Source organism: Amblyomma mixtum, chromosome 5 (genome assembly GCF_055824585.1).
Source record: "Amblyomma mixtum isolate Tamu chromosome 5, ASM5582458v1, whole genome shotgun sequence".
Classification (NCBI taxonomy): Eukaryota; Metazoa; Arthropoda; class Arachnida; order Ixodida; family Ixodidae; genus Amblyomma; species Amblyomma mixtum.
Genome location: NC_143016.1, coordinates 56,136,618 through 56,153,585, shown reverse-complemented (window position 1 = coordinate 56,153,585; position 16,968 = coordinate 56,136,618). Strand labels below are relative to the sequence as shown.

The following is a 16,968-nucleotide window of genomic DNA, read 5'->3' as shown; positions in this document are numbered from 1 at the left end:
GAGAGAGAGAAATGGCAAGATGGTAAAGACCTAGCTTATACTGGACACAACGCAAATGCAACGAAGCAGGTTTACTGAAGGGGACAGATAGTTTTATGTCTTCGGTTCCGTTCGTCTTATCTACTTAACTGGTTGCCGGTCTTGAAAACGTCACCGCTGAATTATATCTCCCTCTATCCATCTGTGCTCACAGGTGCTGCTGCCATGGCCGGAGCCGCCACCCGCACCATATCGACGGCTGTCATCGCCTTCGAGATGACCGGACAGATGTCTCACATTCTGCCCGTCATGGTGAGTAGTGTTCGTCGCGTGTGCCTTGAATCCCAAGCTTGATGGCTGTTTGGAAGGACCTGTATAAAAGTTTCTGGGCTTTGCGATTTTATGCGAGGAGCTTGTTACAGAGGGAAAAAAGATACAGCAGCGGCACAGATATGCAGCTTAGCGTGTACCGGCTTCACCAAAGCGCATGCGCCGACGGGCAAAGCAGAATCTTGGCATTCTGCCAAGTACGCCGGGCGAGCCACCGTCGCTGGCGTTAAACACGCCGCGCCGTTACCCTGCTCGCAGAATCTAGGCACGCTGCCAAGGTTTATGGTGCGGACGGCGCCCACGCCGACGGCGCAAAACTGAGGAAGGAGCTAAGCAGAGCTAACGCTCCAAAAGAGAGATGAGAGAGAAGCAAAGGCGGGTGAACGTGCGCACCGTGTGTAACTAGTGGCCACCGTCTGTTACTTTCTTGCGCACTTTGCAGAGGGGGCAAAAATTGACTCCTAGACGATACCGTTAGCCCTCCTCGACTCGTATGGTATGCTTTTTGAACGCTGAAAGACGACGATCTGTCGAGGACAAAATTTCGCGGGACTTGCGCTGGGATTTTCTGTGAGTTCGGTGCGACTATAGGGTGCTTTGATCGGTCGGCGGCGCGGACGTTGACGCACCCTATGCGCAACAGTCTCGAGCAGTTGACCGGAGCCGTGCCCCCCAAGCGAAGGTTTGAATTCCGGAGCGTGGTTAATGCGCTCATAACTTTAACGAGGAAAGAAAAAGTGATTCCTGCAACACATACAAAGCAATTTTGCGCGACAGAAGGTGCGGATTCTGATTTGTCTCAGTTTTTTGCGCACTCTGTTGACTTTCATTGAGAGCGACACCTAATCTATTTGGGGAAACCTTCTTTTATTCCTTTGCTATTGCAGATAGCGGTGCTGATAGCAAACGCCGTATCCCAGATGCTTCAGCCTTCAGTGTATGATCTAATCATCAAGCTGAAGAAGCTCCCGTACCTGCCGCCTATTCTTTCTACGTCATCCGAGTGAGTGTAGTATTTTTCTAGGGAGTGGCTATTCTCCCGGCAGCCGTGAGAATTCCGCTCCCACAATTCTCACGGCACTCGCTTCTCATTGGCTGTGCATTGTCACGTGACCACTGCCCGGCAGCCGTGAGAATTGTGTTTGCGAATTTCTCACGGCACTCGCTTCTCATTGGCTGTGCATTGTCACGTGACCACTGCCCGACCTCATTGGCTGTGCATTGTCACGTGACCACTGCCCGACGCGGCACTGATGCACGTGCGTCGATGCGCGGATAGTTGCCCCGTCTTGCTTCGCACGTGTTGTTCCGTCTTGCTTCGCATGTGTTGTGACCTGCAGCATTTATTTCTATCGTGCGCGGTTTATCAGTGAACATGGCGAACGTGCCCAATTTCGGGCAGCCGCAAGCGCACAGTGACGACAGCGTAGTGGTTTTCGCAGTCGGCGACCGTTTTTCGTCGTTCTCGGAACTTGAAGACAAGATAAATAAGTTCAGTGCCGCGAACTGCGTGCAGCTGTGGAAAAGGGACACGCGGACAATCGGAGCGGCAAAAAAGCGCTTTGGTCTTATCGCCAACAAGATGCCGGAAGCACTGAAGTATTATCATGCAGTATTTCTATGCACGTGCTATCCGCTCAGCGTGGCGCATCATTAAAACGAAACTTCTACCATCTTCGATAGATATTTACTTCCGTGCCCAACTTGCCAATGCTCACTTGCTAATGCACAATTCAGGCGCTGTGAGGCACCCTGTAGTCATTTAAGTGGCTTACCAGCATATGCAGTCGAACCCGCATATATCGAACTCGCAAAATAAAAAAAAAATCGCCTACGAGTTCGATATTGTCACGTTGTTGTGACGGCAGTCCAGCGGTCACGAAAACACCAACAAGACTTGGAAACGAAGCTCTTTATTTGGGCTGACTTGCGCCCGCAAAAGAACTGAATCACTCGGCGGCGGCATAAGCAACAAACGTGCTCGTCGGTCGTCGAACTACGAATGCCCGCTGCTCGCGGCATCGTTCAATTTAAAGCCGGCAAGGAAACTTCGAGATAACAGGTCGAGATCATCTAGACTAATCTGGAAACACGTAGATGCAGCTCTTCATGGCTGTGATCAATCGAGATAAGTCCGGTCGCTTCTCGCGTCACGAACAAAAATGATAACACCCCTTTCCTGCTGCCTTGCGCGAACGAACGGGCACTACAATGATACGCGGCAATATAATGTGTAATTCGATATAAAAGTAGCAGTAAATTTAATAACATACAAACATTGAGATGAAAAAAAATATTTCTTTGGCAGCTACTTACTGTGTGCGATTACCGAGCGAAATAGTCATGAATTTTTTTTTATGTTTCTTCATCGTCACTGCCTCGGACAGAACACATTTTTCAATGTTATCGATGGACTTCGAACAGCAGAGACCGCAGCCTTCTATCGACGCGCAATCGCGACGAACCATGCTGAGCGCACGGAGCACGTCGAAGCACGTGGGCACACGTTCTCTAAAGTCCTCGTCGCAATTCGCATCAGTGGTGTCCTGGTTATCCGCGATGTCGGCAGTGATATCTCGTCCGCAAGCTCTTCCGCGGTCTCAACGTCGTCGTCCGCGGAGACGCGCAGGGCTGCCTCATCACAAATAGTGCCAGCAAATTCGGACAACTGGTTCTACAAAGTATCAAGGCCGGTGACGGCTTCGTTGAGCTCACCCGACAAAGAATTTGCTCCGTCTTCGGGAAAGCAGAGACCAGAATGTCGGAAGCAGGTCTGCATAGTTTCGTTTTTTACATCATTCCACGGTCCACTCAGCAGAGGCAGGGCGTCTAAGGGGTCGATCTTTGGGTCTCTTCCAGTCCTCGGGTTCTGCAGGAAGCGTTCAATTAGGCGTTTCCTAAAATCAAACTTCACAGCGCGGATTATGCGTGACAACGCCGGCATAACTGACGCAGTGGGCTAAAAATGAACGTTATGGTTGGCCAGGTACGCGCCCGCCGGCTACGTCATCGTAGATCCGCGTCATCATTGGTCTGCGCGTGCTACGTAGCACCAATATTTAGCACCAACACGTTCATGCGAGAAAGCTAACCTTCGGAGATGTGCTGACAGAAAGCCAGCTTCTTGAGTCGACCGGAGTTGTCCGTAGTTCGATCTAACCTGCGGGGAAGCTAACCCCCGGAGATATGTTGAGGGAAAGCCAGCTTCTTGAGTCTCCCGGCACTGCCCAAAGTTCGATCTGTCGCATGTGACGTCTAATTTTTTTTTTTAATTCTGGTTTCTTCTGATTTACATCGAGTAAACCAAGGGAAAGCAAGCAAAAGGTGGTTTTCCACCTGACTATGGCCTGCTCTTCCTGAACATCAAAACATACTTTTGCACTAAAACACTCTATAGCAAATATTAGGACTCTAATACATTGTGACGATTACAGGAAAAAAACAAACAAACAGGAAATCAGATCATCATTGTAGCTCTGCATGGACAGCAAGGGCACGTAGTACGTACTCACATTTTAGAATACAAATATGGTAAATAATTCTCAACTTTCACAGCAAACAGTAAATGAAGCTTTTAACAGGTTTATGTGCGAAACAAGTAGGATAATAGGAGACAGTATTTCGTAAACGGGGAACATTATAATGGCACTTTAATTTTGCTCTTATAAACAAAGGAACACTTTTTGTACGATATAGCCATACATTTTTTTTATACATTCATATTCTAGCTTTGCAGTGCTGAGAAATTATTCGATATAAAAGATATTTCCATCTAACTGAGTTCGATATAATTGGGTTCTACTGGACAGAGGTAATTGACTTCTATTTTTCCCTTACCGTTTCCGCTCGCTCTGCGAGCAGTTGTGTCTCGCATCCTTCGTGTCGCAGTTCTCATACTGATCCCTCCTTATGCGGTGATCAGACGATGCTTTCTTGTCTTCAGCCAGCATACACTATCATACATCCAACGAAAGCGCTGGCAGTGTCTTCAATGAATTTTAATTAGTCTTTTCACCTGGCACCAGCACCAAAGCTTCGCAATGCAAGCCCGAAAAGTTGTTCGTCACAAAAGAGGTGCGCAGCATCACTAATGGGGAGATCATGTGCGGTAGGTCAGGCCTTGCACACAAAGAACATAAACATTATGCACTGAGGTGCATTGCGCCCCTCAAGGTTACTATTAAGTGCACACCAGTTGCCCTCGTTGAGCTCTCTTCCCTGCTTGCTTTCTTTTTCTTGTTTGTTTCATCCCTGGCGGCTTCTGTGATCCAGGGCGCACAACATCTACGTGGAGGACATCATGGTCCGTGACGTGGTGTTCATCTGGCAGGGCGCCACCTACAAGGACCTCAAGCACCTGCTGCGCACCAACAAGCGCCTCAACTGCTTTCCACTCGTTGAATCGCCCGGTGAGCTCCCACGATGTCTTTGCTTTGTGTCAGGGCGAGCCTGATTTGGGGAGAGTTAAGGGAAATTATTTCAGAGTACTGCATCCATTCCTCTCCACTGCTTCCACAAGGGAAAGAAAAATGGCTTTCTCCGTCCGATGTGTTTGGCAGAACAAGCACATTCACGATACTCTGTCATTCCACGTTATAATTGTTGGTGTTGCAAGTAATGAACTGCTTACTTGTTCTGGTTAACTTCAGTGTTATCATGCACTAATGTTGAGGAGAAAAAGGGCAGACGAATTATTGAAACTCACCTGAACTGCAGCTGTCTGTTCTAGAGCATAGCAAACAGGTATTGGGATAAGTTAGGGCTCATTATGTTGCCAGCAGTACTTAGTGGATGTATAATGGGGTAGTCACAGGGCCTGTGTTCACTAACTTCAGCTTCATGCATCACTCGCTTGACCATGATGAACGACTTCTGTTCCTTGTCCAACGGCGTCCTTTCATGTCTTGTCAAGATATCATTGTTATTTATTTATTTATCTTGTACGTTGTGTCTGTGTCATGTTCTGGAAAGAATGGCGTGACAGGGAAAGACATGGAATCTTGCGGGTTTTTTTTTGTTTTCTTTATTTCGTCCTTCGTCCATGTCTTTCCTTGCCACGCCATTCCTTCCAGAGCATGTCGCAGCAACTTGCCCAAACCTTTATGGTGTCTTTGTCATTGCTGGCACGAATTCGTCTCTGCATTGTGGGTTGATCAAACGTGTATGCGTGTGGCACGAGCCCTGCCCGGGAGCTTTTCGACAGGCGTCTCCAGGTAGCAAGCACCGTGTTGCCTGCGTTGCTGGTACCGCAGATGAACACTGCGTGTTAGGCGCTGTTTCTGGCAGCATGCACACTGGGCACACCTTCGTGTTTCTCTCTCCCCTGCAATCTTAACGTCTGTTGTCGTGTGGTACAGACTCCATGATCCTGCTAGGCTCGATCCCTCGGCTGGAGCTTCTGCGGCTGATGGAGCTGCAGCTGGGCCGCTGGCGGCGGCTCCAGGAGGTGGCCCGGCGCCGCTCCATGGACATGACGGCGCGCAAGAGTCCCATGGAGCAGCGGCGCCAGTCGCGCTTCGAGGTGGTTCCCGTCACCAACAGCGGAAGGGTGTGTCAGCCTTTTTCTTTTCGTTTCTACTCCGACCCGTCGGCCGCGGCGGCTCACTGGTTACGGTGCTCGGCTGCTGACCCGGAAGACGCGGATTCGATCCTGGCCGCGGCGGTCGAGTTTCGATGGAGGCGAAATTCTAGAGGCCTGTGTACAGTGTGATGTCTGTGCAAGTTGAAGAACCCCATGTGGTCGAAATTCCGGAGCCCTTCACTATGGCGTCTCTCGGTCTGAGTCGTTTTGGACGTTAAACCCCCATGAATCAAATCAAACCTTGCTTTCCCTGCGACCAAACCTGTCTAGTACTGGTCCTCTTTCGTGCTTCCTATACATGTGCTTCGCCTCATAGCGTCCGAACATGCAGTGAAGGCTGCTTGCCGGCGTCAGAATTGAGATTGCGGCTGTTTTTTGCGTGTATGTTCGTTTGTTCTGTGATCGCGAAAATGAAACCTCGCATGGCATTTCTTTTTAGCAGGTTATTTTTACTTGTCAACTTTAAAAAAGCATAGTGGTGTTGTAAAATTAGTGTATGAGAGAAGTAAAAAGTTTGTTTGAAGAGAACTGGCAAGGCTGTGAAAAATAAAGTTAGAACAAGAAAACACAGGATGCTCACAAACTCGCCGTACAGCTAGAAACAGTGTGTCCTTGCGTGTGTGTGTGTACAATTTCAGTGCGCAGACCGCAGTAGCGGCTTATAAGCTGGGCGCAAACCACTGTATCAGCTGGAAAACGTAAGTGTACACACATGACAAGAAATGAGCACAATTTGTCATGAGCAGCCGATCGCTGCGAAGGTCATGTTATTGCTCACAACGTACTATTTTCTGTCTACTGCAAAAAAAAAAGATGGGTTGGGTCTTGGACTAATAGACCTCGCGAAATTTGATTGCCCGCACGATTTGGCTCTGCACAGAGTGCCACAGCCTTTTAGCCAACAACTCATTCTCTCTTTACCTCTGCTTACTTAATGATTATCACAAGTTGTTGCTTTGATTTTAGTAGTGTCTGCTAGAGACAAACGTACTCATGCCACATGTTTTTTATTTGCAGCCATCTCCAAAATCTTCACCTCCTCCGTCTCCTCCACTGACACCAAAGTCACCGAAAAAGTCTATCCTCAAAGACTACGGCATGCAATCTCCATACTCAACAATAACATCACAAGGTATTTCATCTCATTTGGTATACTCATGGGGTAGAATGTAGCACGTTGAATGAAAAGTTGTCACATTAAATTTTTTATACAGATATTCTTGTATCGTAACTGCAGCGAAGAAACATGTTCACTTAGAGAAGAAACACACAACACTCGGACGAAGATATTGATCAATTTGCAGTTGGCTGATGATAGTGCATTTCAATTCTTCCTCATGAATGTATTTAAAATTTTTGTGGGGAATGCTAGATGTGACAACTGCCATATGTGGATCGTTGCAAAAAGTGCACCAGACAGTTCCAGCTTAGAGAAGAATGAGCAGATTTACTTAGCTACCTTTATTTTCAAGTATTTTATGCCTGGCCTTCTTGTCTACTGAGGGCACTTGATTTGTATAATGGAGCACGGAAAGAAAATTAATTAAGAATATGTAACATATGATATCATTTAGTCAAGGAAGACAGTTGGAAACCAATCAATCTCTCTCTTACTTTTCAGATTCAAGGCTGAGGCAAGCATTTGAAGTTATATTCAGGAAATCACTAACCCTCCAGGATGTAAATCCCGATAAGGTGAGTAAACTTTCACCGGTAACCATTCTTTCTTTTACCCTGGCATTGTATTGCTTTTTTTTTTTGTGAACACTTGTGCCAAGGCCTAAACATTTACTAAATTTAGATCCACCGAAGGTGTGTTTTCTGCAGGAGATTTTACATTTGTCCATCTCCTCTCTGATGTGTACCGATGTATTGCATTTTGACTGTGATTAATGTTTGATAATGCCATGATGCCTTTCCATTGGCAGGATGCCAGTTTGCCCAACACTCCCACGAGCACAAAGCGAGTGCAGCTGGTGAGTTTTCTGGCTCTTTTTCTGCCCTCTGGAACAGTTTATCACAGTTTTTCAGGATTAACAGAATTGTTATTTCTGGATATATTTGTCTTTCTAAATAATGTTGGCATGCAGTGTGTCTACCTTTAATTTCATTTTTCCTGTCATGCTTTGTAACAGTTATGTGAAAATATATGTGGCTGCTTATTTTGTGGCATTGCTTCCAACACTCTAAGCAAGAGAAGAGATGATGTGATTTGGTCGAATATACTGTAATCTTCTGATGATACTTTTTTCTCTTCGCAGCCTCGTGAAAGGATTATTGACATGTCACCAGAGGAGGTAAGTCTCACTATTATAGGCTCAGTCATGTTGTTGTCATATTATTTGCTAGAATGCATCTTAGATTTTCTGATCTTTTATTTTTGTTTGAATGCTATATTATGGGGTCTAATTCACTTTTAGGACTCTCTGATGTGCTACTTTTTTTTATACCGATAATATTACAGTATTCTTTGAAAACAGTGAAAACAGTGTGCATTTGCCTTGTTTTAATTTTTTAAAACACTGTCGCATTAAAACTTCAAGTAGGCATAGGTGAAATATTCCAAGTACTTCCTGGACGTATTGACAACAAGAAAGTATTACTCAGCCATGCAGATTCACAAAGCAGAGCACATTGCTGTGTTATCAATCCTCCTGCACTAAGATCGATACTTGTGGTACATTTTAAGGGTATAAAGTGGTATACGGGCAATATTTCTATATCCTACTAGGTACTATAATTTGTTATATGACAGACATGCTTTATTATTGAATGCAATAGTCATAGAGCAGTGGGAGGCAGAAAAAGCATGCGCTGAAAAGTATCTGCGATTTTTATTTCACTTTAATTTCATTTGCTATCTTTAATTCCTTGCTATAACTTTAATTTCTTGCTATCTGTTTTATACTACTGTGCATTTTTTGTAGTGCTTTGGAAGCCAATTATGCCTATTTATTTTGATTGCCTTTGTTGCCTAGCAACTTTCCTGGGAAGAGGAGCAACTGGCCCAGCCCATAGACTATGCGCACTGTCACATTGACCCAGCACCTTTCCAGCTGGTTGAGCGGACCACACTTATCAAGGTATACTGAACACCTCATGAGCCCTGTGTACAGAAAGAACATCTTGCGCTAGTTTAACGCTAGTTTAACGCTAGTTAACGCAGTAAACTATGTCCCTAGTAGTTTTCTTACCTATCTGTGCACACTTTTGCCCATGCTTTTACTTTGCTAGCAGTATAGCAGTGTCGGTTTGCAAAAAACTCGGTGTTTTCTTCGAGGAAGTGGAGAGTAGGAACTTAATGGGGCAAATGGAGAGAAAGAAATGCATGGAGGGGGAATTGTGGAGTGGCAGTCAGCGACCGCGCCGTCTGCTGCTAAGGTTTCTCGAAGGTCGCTGCTGACTAATAGGTACTGCGCTCCATCACACAACCGTATTTGCCCTGTTAGTGCGGACCCTGCCCCGTCAATCACAATGATTGCCTGCAAACTTTTTTTTTATGTTGCAAGAAAAAAGAAAGCTTCAGATCTTTCGCAGTGCCGTGCGCAGTTTAATCTGAGCTCATTTTGTTCTCTTTCTTTTATCAAGGTGCATTCCATATTCTCTATGCTGGGCCTGCAGCATGCATATGTCACAGCCATAGGACGTCTTATAGGAGTGGTGGCTCTCAAAGAGGTAGGCTCACTTTGTGCTGTTGACTGCATGTTCTGACCTTCAACTTCTCAGCTGTGTCTGCAAAGACAATAAAATGCTCACTGGCAGTGTTAGATAGGTTTTGTAACTTGTGTTTTAACCATCGTGAGACAGTTAACGGGGCAGGTGCCCATTTTTGGTCAGCCCTATGGAGCCCTCGCAAGAGCATAAACCTTGCTGCACGGAGCACGGCAACAAAGTAATGTTCTGAAATAGTGGCATGCGAACATTCACATGCGTTAATCGCCAAGAGTGCAGCGTCACCTTAACGTGTAATGGGCACATCAGCGTACGCTTTGGAGGAACCCTAATTCACAGGGTATGATGTGTAAGGAGTTGCTCAGCTAAGCGGAACACAACTAGGTAGGTGAAAAATTGTACAGCCTTTGTCGAAAACATAGAGCCCAAGTGGTTTGCTCAGTGGTTTTACAGCCGCATAGTGAGGCTGTAGTGCCTGTGGAAGTCCTAGCTTAAAGGGGATGAGGACGAGAGTTTCTCTCGCCTTCTGACGCCAATTCCTGAATAAAACTTCCCCTTCTCGCGCTTATGCACAGCATGTACCCTACACGCTATCCCACAAATAACCCTTTTTTGTGCCACATATCCAGCTTTCTATCATTCCACATAGTAATGCCCTAATCCTCTCTCAGCACGCCCCATACCCCACTCCTCCCTGTCCCAACGGGAACCCACCCTGTCTAGCACAACTCTGGATGACCAGCGTGTCCTGATTGCCTGGGCCATCCAAATAGCTATAGCTAAGAGCTCCACCCCCTGAAGGCCTCCAACCTTAGTTGATGATAAAAACTTTTCTCTTTATCTTTGGGTAGCTGCAGACAAACTCCGGTGAGCTGTGTATTTTTGACTAAGTCTATTTTTTCACAAATGGTGTCCGCTTTTGGTTCTGACCAGGTAGTACACTAAAAGACTCAAATTTTATTAAAGTTTATGTTCTTTAGTTGTTCATTTTGTACTTGCATGTATGTGCATTCTTGTCTTTGTGTACCTTTCGCTTTGTGTCATTAGATGCTGCGGTGAATTTGGCTGATGATTATTTGTTCTGACACTTGAGCATGTGGTTATTAAGCATTTCCAATTGATGTGATGCCGTTAAATTGAAGTAAGCTGGGCGCATTCATTGTGCTAAGGAAGCTTTTGCCTCACATTCCCCATTTATTTTCTTTTTTGAAGAATTGCTTGATGACAAAGTTCGAATGAGCAATAACACAAGCACAGAGTGATCTGTACTTCCGTACAGATGATAGCCACACTTTGGCAGTCAGAGCAAAAAAAAAAAAGCAGCAGTGTTCAACTAAAGGCTCCTTTTTTCCTTTACGTGTAAAAAGCTGAGAAAAGCCATTGAGAAGATGAACAGTGGAGGCTTCTCAAAACCTGCTGGTGCACCAGGAAGCGAGTTGCCAAATGGAACAGCGGGAGGCGCTGAGGCACCATCTGAGACACAGTCTGAGTCTGAAGATGCTGCTGAGTCGTCGTCCAAGTCAACACGACAGAAAAAGTCCAAGAAATCAGAAAGCAAAGGATCGCCGGTCTGACCACCATGATGCGTCAGCACAAGGAACAATTATGTTTGTCAAGTACTCTAGACATTTCCCACCTCATACCAAATGAAACATACATATGCTGTGCTCTCCAAGAGGCTGCATTAATTACGCCGGTGGTGGTGCTCCTTGGGGGCAAAGGCTGTGGCAAGAGCAAAATGTGCCCAGAAGACGCCGAGACTATGTGATGGTTCGGTGTTCCACAGTGTAATTTAAGGACAAACTTTGTAGTCATTTCTTTTTGTGCTGATGGAGTGATGGAGATGTTTCTTACTTGGAAGCAGTTGTGGACAGATTGTTTTAATCATGCTTGTTACTGAGTGTACACCTGTGTTATTATGAGCCCTTGTTCCTTGGTTTCGTTAGGCCTTAATGAATTTTTGTAATAAATTGAACTTTCTACTTAGGGCATCGTAGTATTTCTTTTCACAGACTGATTTTGTACAAATGCAAGATCTTGCTAGGGCAGTGAATTCAGGAAATCTTTTTTTACGATGTACACTTTGCAAAGGGCTATGACTGTGACCATTACAACATGTTTTAGTCCGCTAAGATTGACGGTTACTTTAATATGTTTGCTTGATTTTCACGGTACACTGCTTTTGTAAGATATTCCTATGAATGTTTTATTTGTTTTACACACCCTTTCTGTCGTTGCCAATGCTGCTAGTGAGAGACGCTTGTACGGGAAGTGCTTCATGCATGTGCTAGTGCCGGCTGAGGAACAAGTGCTAACTGCCTTTCTCAGTTTTTGTGCGTAGCATTTCACGCTTTTGCGGAGTGAACAGTCTTGTTGGTTACAAGACGGTGTGCAAGTGTGTACTTTACCAATTTCCAGGATGCTCAACATGAACGGCCAAGTCTGGTCATCAGATGTATGTGCATGGATGCTGCCTTCTGTCGGCAGGTGTTGTGAAAGTGACAATTTATCTTTGTTGCTCATTTGTGTGAAAGGATTCATTGTTGTTATGCCATGCTCACAATCAAGCTAAAATGCCTTGTTGTTTCATTTTGTTTTCTTAGCATTGTGTTGGTATGTGTGTGTGTATGTGTGCATGCTGGCAGAAGATAGTATTCAGCGCAAATCGCAAACTTCTCCAAAGGGCGCTCCGCTCTGGTTGCTGCCCTATTATTTTTTATATGTATGTTTTTATACAAGGATGCGCATTATTGTCCAGCGCAGTGCATGCCGCTGTTGCTTGATGGAAGAAACTTTTTTTTAGGGAGTTGTACAGCTTATTGTGAGGCATTTGCACTTTAAGTGCGGCTAATAAAAGTCACAAGAGTCAAGCATTTATGATTCCTTAATATTTTGTGTTTCTGTGTAAGATTCGCTGAACTCATGGAGTAAAAAATGGGACAATCTTTTTTTTTTCTGTTTTGAAATAAGAGCTAGCTACTAACGTTGCCTATATTTCTTCATGACCTGATCAGTTATCAACTTTGCTGTAATACACAGGTGCCTTCATGTCACCATGGTTTTGCACAGAAGATGGAATTTTTCAAGGTGCCTACAAATGATCTGTTATATATGCTAGCACGGCCCTGTTGCAGCCACTAAGCAAAAATACTTGCATAACATACACTTTTCTCAGTTTTAAGTCTTGCGTTTGAGCTGCATTAAACACTTCAAGCATGCCCACGCCCAAGTTCTGCAATGAGCATTACACATCAAGTGCCACGTAGGATAATTGATGTTGCACCAGCTGTAGTGTGCCAACGTTGGAAACTAGCCTCAAATGGTTTATCTTGGCTTGATGGCACGCTGCCACGTAACATCCATCTTCTCTAAAATCCCACTTCATATTGCAAGGTGGGGTAGCTTCCAAGGGTCAGTAATGTTCACTGCCACCTTTATTCTTAGGAAGGATGGCTGTCTACTGTACACCTCATGACTGTGCCAACTTCTTCCATGCGCCCTTGGTCCATCCAGTGTCCATGGTATTTTAGGCGACCAATAATAGGTCCACATCAGTGGTGCTGGTTCCATTCTACGCTTGTCTATTGTGGTACTGCTGCATTACTTATGGCTCCTCGGCATGGTGTAAATACAAATTTGGTTGCCTCTTTGCGTTGGCACGTTGCTAACCCTGAATCGGGTGCCAAGCTCAGTCACCTATGTAGATTACTAGATTGCATCAACGCAGAAGTGTTGGGCGCGAAGTTACAGAAAAAGGCATGTACAAGCGGCCAAATATTTCTTTCAACGACCCCTTCATTTTTGCCCACGTTTGGACCGATTTTTGGTTTCTGTGGGCCACCCATCTTTTCTCTTGTTAAGTCACCTTACCCCATTTGCATATGGCTTGTTGAAATAGTCTTTTTGTAAAATATAGCTGACTAATGCCGGTAGAAGAAGCAAAAGTTATACCTTGGCTATAGATTGCATTTATTCGTGGCCATGGCCATCTATCACCAGATATAGAAAACAGATGTTACATGTGCAAGAAACATGTTTTATTCATACAGAACAATTGCTTTTGCTCCACAAGAAGAGGCACACTTTGCACATATGCTGCATAGATTCTGCACTACCTCAGCCATTTCATCACAGTTTTAGCTTTGTCTACAACTGCCGTAACATATAACTAGTCTGAAATGGTGAATTACAACTGCCCCTGTTTGAGATTATGATCAGAAAATAGCGTGTTGGCTTGTGCCCTGTGCCAACGCATTGTTTTTTTATGCTCTTGAGATCGCACCAACCAGTGTAACCACATACTACTGTCAATTCCTGCTACATTCCTTAAACACCTATGTGGCTCGCACAATAATAGTTGTTCGAGTCACGTACCACATAGGCTAGAGGGTTGTGTGTTTATAGTTAAGGCCCTTAACTTTCTACGGCAGAAAATTTTTAATTCCTGGAATTGGGAACTAAGGATCCGCGAAATTTCGCGGGAGGCATGAATTAATACTTCAGAATACACTTTATGTTACAATTGGGAACCAAGGTAGGAATATAATGTGAATTTTCACTCCCCCCCCCCCCCCCCCCCCCGAGAATTTTTTAAGGTAGCTAAAACAACCTTTTCCACAAGACTTCAGAGTTGGTAGGAGAAGCCAGCTTTTCAATTACCTTGGAGCAATGCGCGCGGCGTGCAAGTGTGAAGGAGAAGGTGACTGTGGATATGAAAAGGAGGCAGTTCAGTTCGTTGAGAAAGTGAAGACACTGAAAAAGTTGAGTGGAATGAGAAAAGCAAAGAAGGGCAAGCAGGTGCAGGAGTGGACAGCTCGAAACACCGAGTAGAGGCTGCACTGCGGAAACGGTGGCTGCTGCTGCCTGGGAGGCTTCGTGCGATCAAGTATCGGAGGCTTGGCTTCGAATTATTGTGGCGCGCGCATCTGAACCTTGCTTTTCAAATACGTCGACATATCTGCTGCTTACTTTAGCGTGCCGTCTGAGATTTCTTTTATTTTTTTTTTTTTGTGGGGGGTTCACTATTGGTGTGAACAGTTTGAGATTGCATTATTATCGTAATATTTCTTTTAAAATTCTTCGTTCTGAAACTACCGCCTCGCATTAAAGTAATTTTTTTTTATCACACTAGTTTCTACAGTCAGTAACAACAGCAGCATAAAAAAAAGAATGTGACATAACAGACGATCCCGCCAAAAGTGCTTAAACCCGCGATTTTTCGCGGAATCGCTGGAAACTAGGGACCGAAAAACAGCTACGGAACAGCACTCAACCAAACCTTTTACGGGCGCAAAATTGCACCTGCAAAAGATTTCAGAATTTACGGTTTGGTTATAGGTAAAGAGGACAGCGACAGATATGGCGCAGTATACGACGATCGTAGCCACTGGATGTCCCAAGGTGATTTCCGCCCTTCGATGCTTGACCAGTGCGTCGAATGACCCATGGATGTATTTGCTTGCCGTCCAAAGTTTCTGACAGGCGACGAAATATCTTGAGATGTATTTGCTTTTAACTGATAGCCTGTATCGCTGTATTCTCTCCAAGCCTTTTCACCATAACGAGACAAGGTGAGTGTAGAGACACTCCATCGTAACAATGATATAGGGAGTGCACGAAGTCACAGTGGCCACCACTTTGTTGTTCAATCGAACTCGTTATAACGAGCTAATGGATACAACGAAAGAATGACTATTCTCCTTGAAAGCTCGGTCAACACGGGAACGAAGCTACGGCTGTAACGAAGTAATCGCCGGCGCCCTTAAACTTCGTTATAACGAGGTTCAACTGTACATAGAGCACATGGCGAAAGGCCACGGTATACGACAAGATGGCTTCCGTGACATCACGTGGAGCATGAGAGCCCAAAACTTCGTGTTGCTTGTGCTTCTGTCGTCAATGACGAATCTGTTCTCAGCCTCGCACGTTATCAGCGGATGAATCTGACCTTGCAGTTGCGATCAGCGATATATTACGAAGCTCTCGTTTTAACTTCTTGGACTGATTGGTAATCGTAGCGAACGATCGTTTATGATTGTGAAGAAGATGATGATAATGATATTAAGCCTGCTCCCTCTTGCATTTTCCCCCCTTAGCAGTGCGTATGCTGACCTTAAGCGGCGGCTGTGGGCCAAGGTTCGTTGGATAAAGTACACAAAGCAATACTTCACGGTTCTAGAAAACCAAAGTGCAACACGCTGTGCGCGCGGAACGAGCAGCAACTGCGTTCTCACTCGCGCTTTGACGTGGCTGGGCAGATGCGTGGCTGCAGCGGAGGCAGTGAACCAGGCATCGCTCGCAAGCAGTGCACCAGGCTGCCTACAGCTTTGTCCGGAAGATGTCGGGCTTGTCTTCGATCGTGAAGACATGCACGGGATTGTCCTCGCACCTCGATCGTTCTTGTTCCTCCTGAAGCAGAGGATGGTTAGAGTATGAGCACAGCAGTCAACAGTTTTCGCATTAACAACCGCGGTATCTGGAAGTGTGGACAGTTGCGACGCTAAACGCGCACCGTGAAATGCTTCTGTCGGTTAAGCCACTCTCTTATTCGCGCTGGGATTTGACGTAGAGATGGGATACGACGGCCTTTTGCTTTTTCAATACCAAGTTTTGATGTACTATTGCGCTCAGTATGAGCCACACCGCGCGAGCGCGTGTCCAAGCGCTCTGTAAGGTTGTACTACAGTGGCGCCGATCGCGCCGTATTTCCCAGTTATCTGTGGAGTGTGTAGCTGGTTGGTTGGTTTATGGGGTTTAACGTCCCAAAGCGACTCAGGCTATAAGAGACGCCGTAGTGAAGGGCTCCGGAAAATTTCAACCATCTGGGGTTCTTCAACGTGCACTGAGGTCGCACAGAACACGGACCTCTAGAATTTCGCCTCCATCGAAATTCGACCGCCGCGGCGGGGATCGAACCCGCGTCTTTTGGGTCAGCAGCAGAGCACCATAACCACTGGGCCACCGCGGCGGCCAGAGAGTGTAGCTGTTCTGTTTTTGCAAAGTAATGTAAAAGCTTTTAGCGCAAAACGACTAAGAAAGGACGGGGACAGAACACAGACACAAAGGAGCGCTACTCTCAACTAAATTTATTGCCAGAAGAAACAGTCATTTTATACACTAGTTCCAGTACAGAATCTGCTCACATTTCGAAGACTGCGTACATTCGCACACGCCAGGCGACGCTGTCGATCACACATCTTGTAAGATAATCCTATCTAAAAACTTGTACTCGTTAGAGTACAACTTCACCGAGGGGCTGCTGACACACACACGATCCCTTCTTCCTGATGTGGAACGCCTCTGTCAACAACCGAGAGGCCTCATCATTGCCTCTTCCGATAACCCGTGTATGTTTTAGCAATGGCACGCATGTACGTGCCCGATCACAGGATCTACAATGAACAGCC

General features: G+C 45.6%; 2 protein-coding genes across 3 annotated transcripts in view; one reads left to right on the top strand and one right to left on the bottom strand.

The window, feature by feature from the left end:
* Positions 1–12,435, top strand: part of ClC-a (chloride channel protein 2) — a 97,856-nt gene extending 85,421 nt beyond the window's left edge. The window contains exons 15-25 of the mRNA XM_089544562.1: positions 194–291; positions 1,197–1,312; positions 4,582–4,718; positions 5,667–5,857; positions 6,908–7,022; positions 7,512–7,585; positions 7,819–7,866; positions 8,152–8,187; positions 8,869–8,973; positions 9,479–9,565; positions 10,930–12,435. Coding sequence (XP_089400688.1) covers positions 194–291; positions 1,197–1,312; positions 4,582–4,718; positions 5,667–5,857; positions 6,908–7,022; positions 7,512–7,585; positions 7,819–7,866; positions 8,152–8,187; positions 8,869–8,973; positions 9,479–9,565; positions 10,930–11,136 — 1,214 coding nt within the window. The 3' untranslated portion in view covers positions 11,137–12,435. The remainder of the gene's footprint in view (positions 1–193; positions 292–1,196; positions 1,313–4,581; positions 4,719–5,666; positions 5,858–6,907; positions 7,023–7,511; positions 7,586–7,818; positions 7,867–8,151; positions 8,188–8,868; positions 8,974–9,478; positions 9,566–10,929) is intronic.
* Positions 12,436–14,147: 1,712 nt separating this feature from the next.
* LOC149342231 (sodium-coupled monocarboxylate transporter 2-like) overlaps positions 14,148–16,968 on the bottom strand; it is a 52,286-nt gene continuing 49,465 nt past the window's right edge. For both annotated transcript variants that reach the window (XM_089544559.1, XM_089544560.1), the window contains exon 16: positions 14,148–15,970. In XM_089544559.1, the coding sequence (XP_089400685.1) occupies positions 15,881–15,970 (90 nt within the window). In that variant the 3' untranslated portion in view covers positions 14,148–15,880. The remainder of the gene's footprint in view (positions 15,971–16,968) is intronic.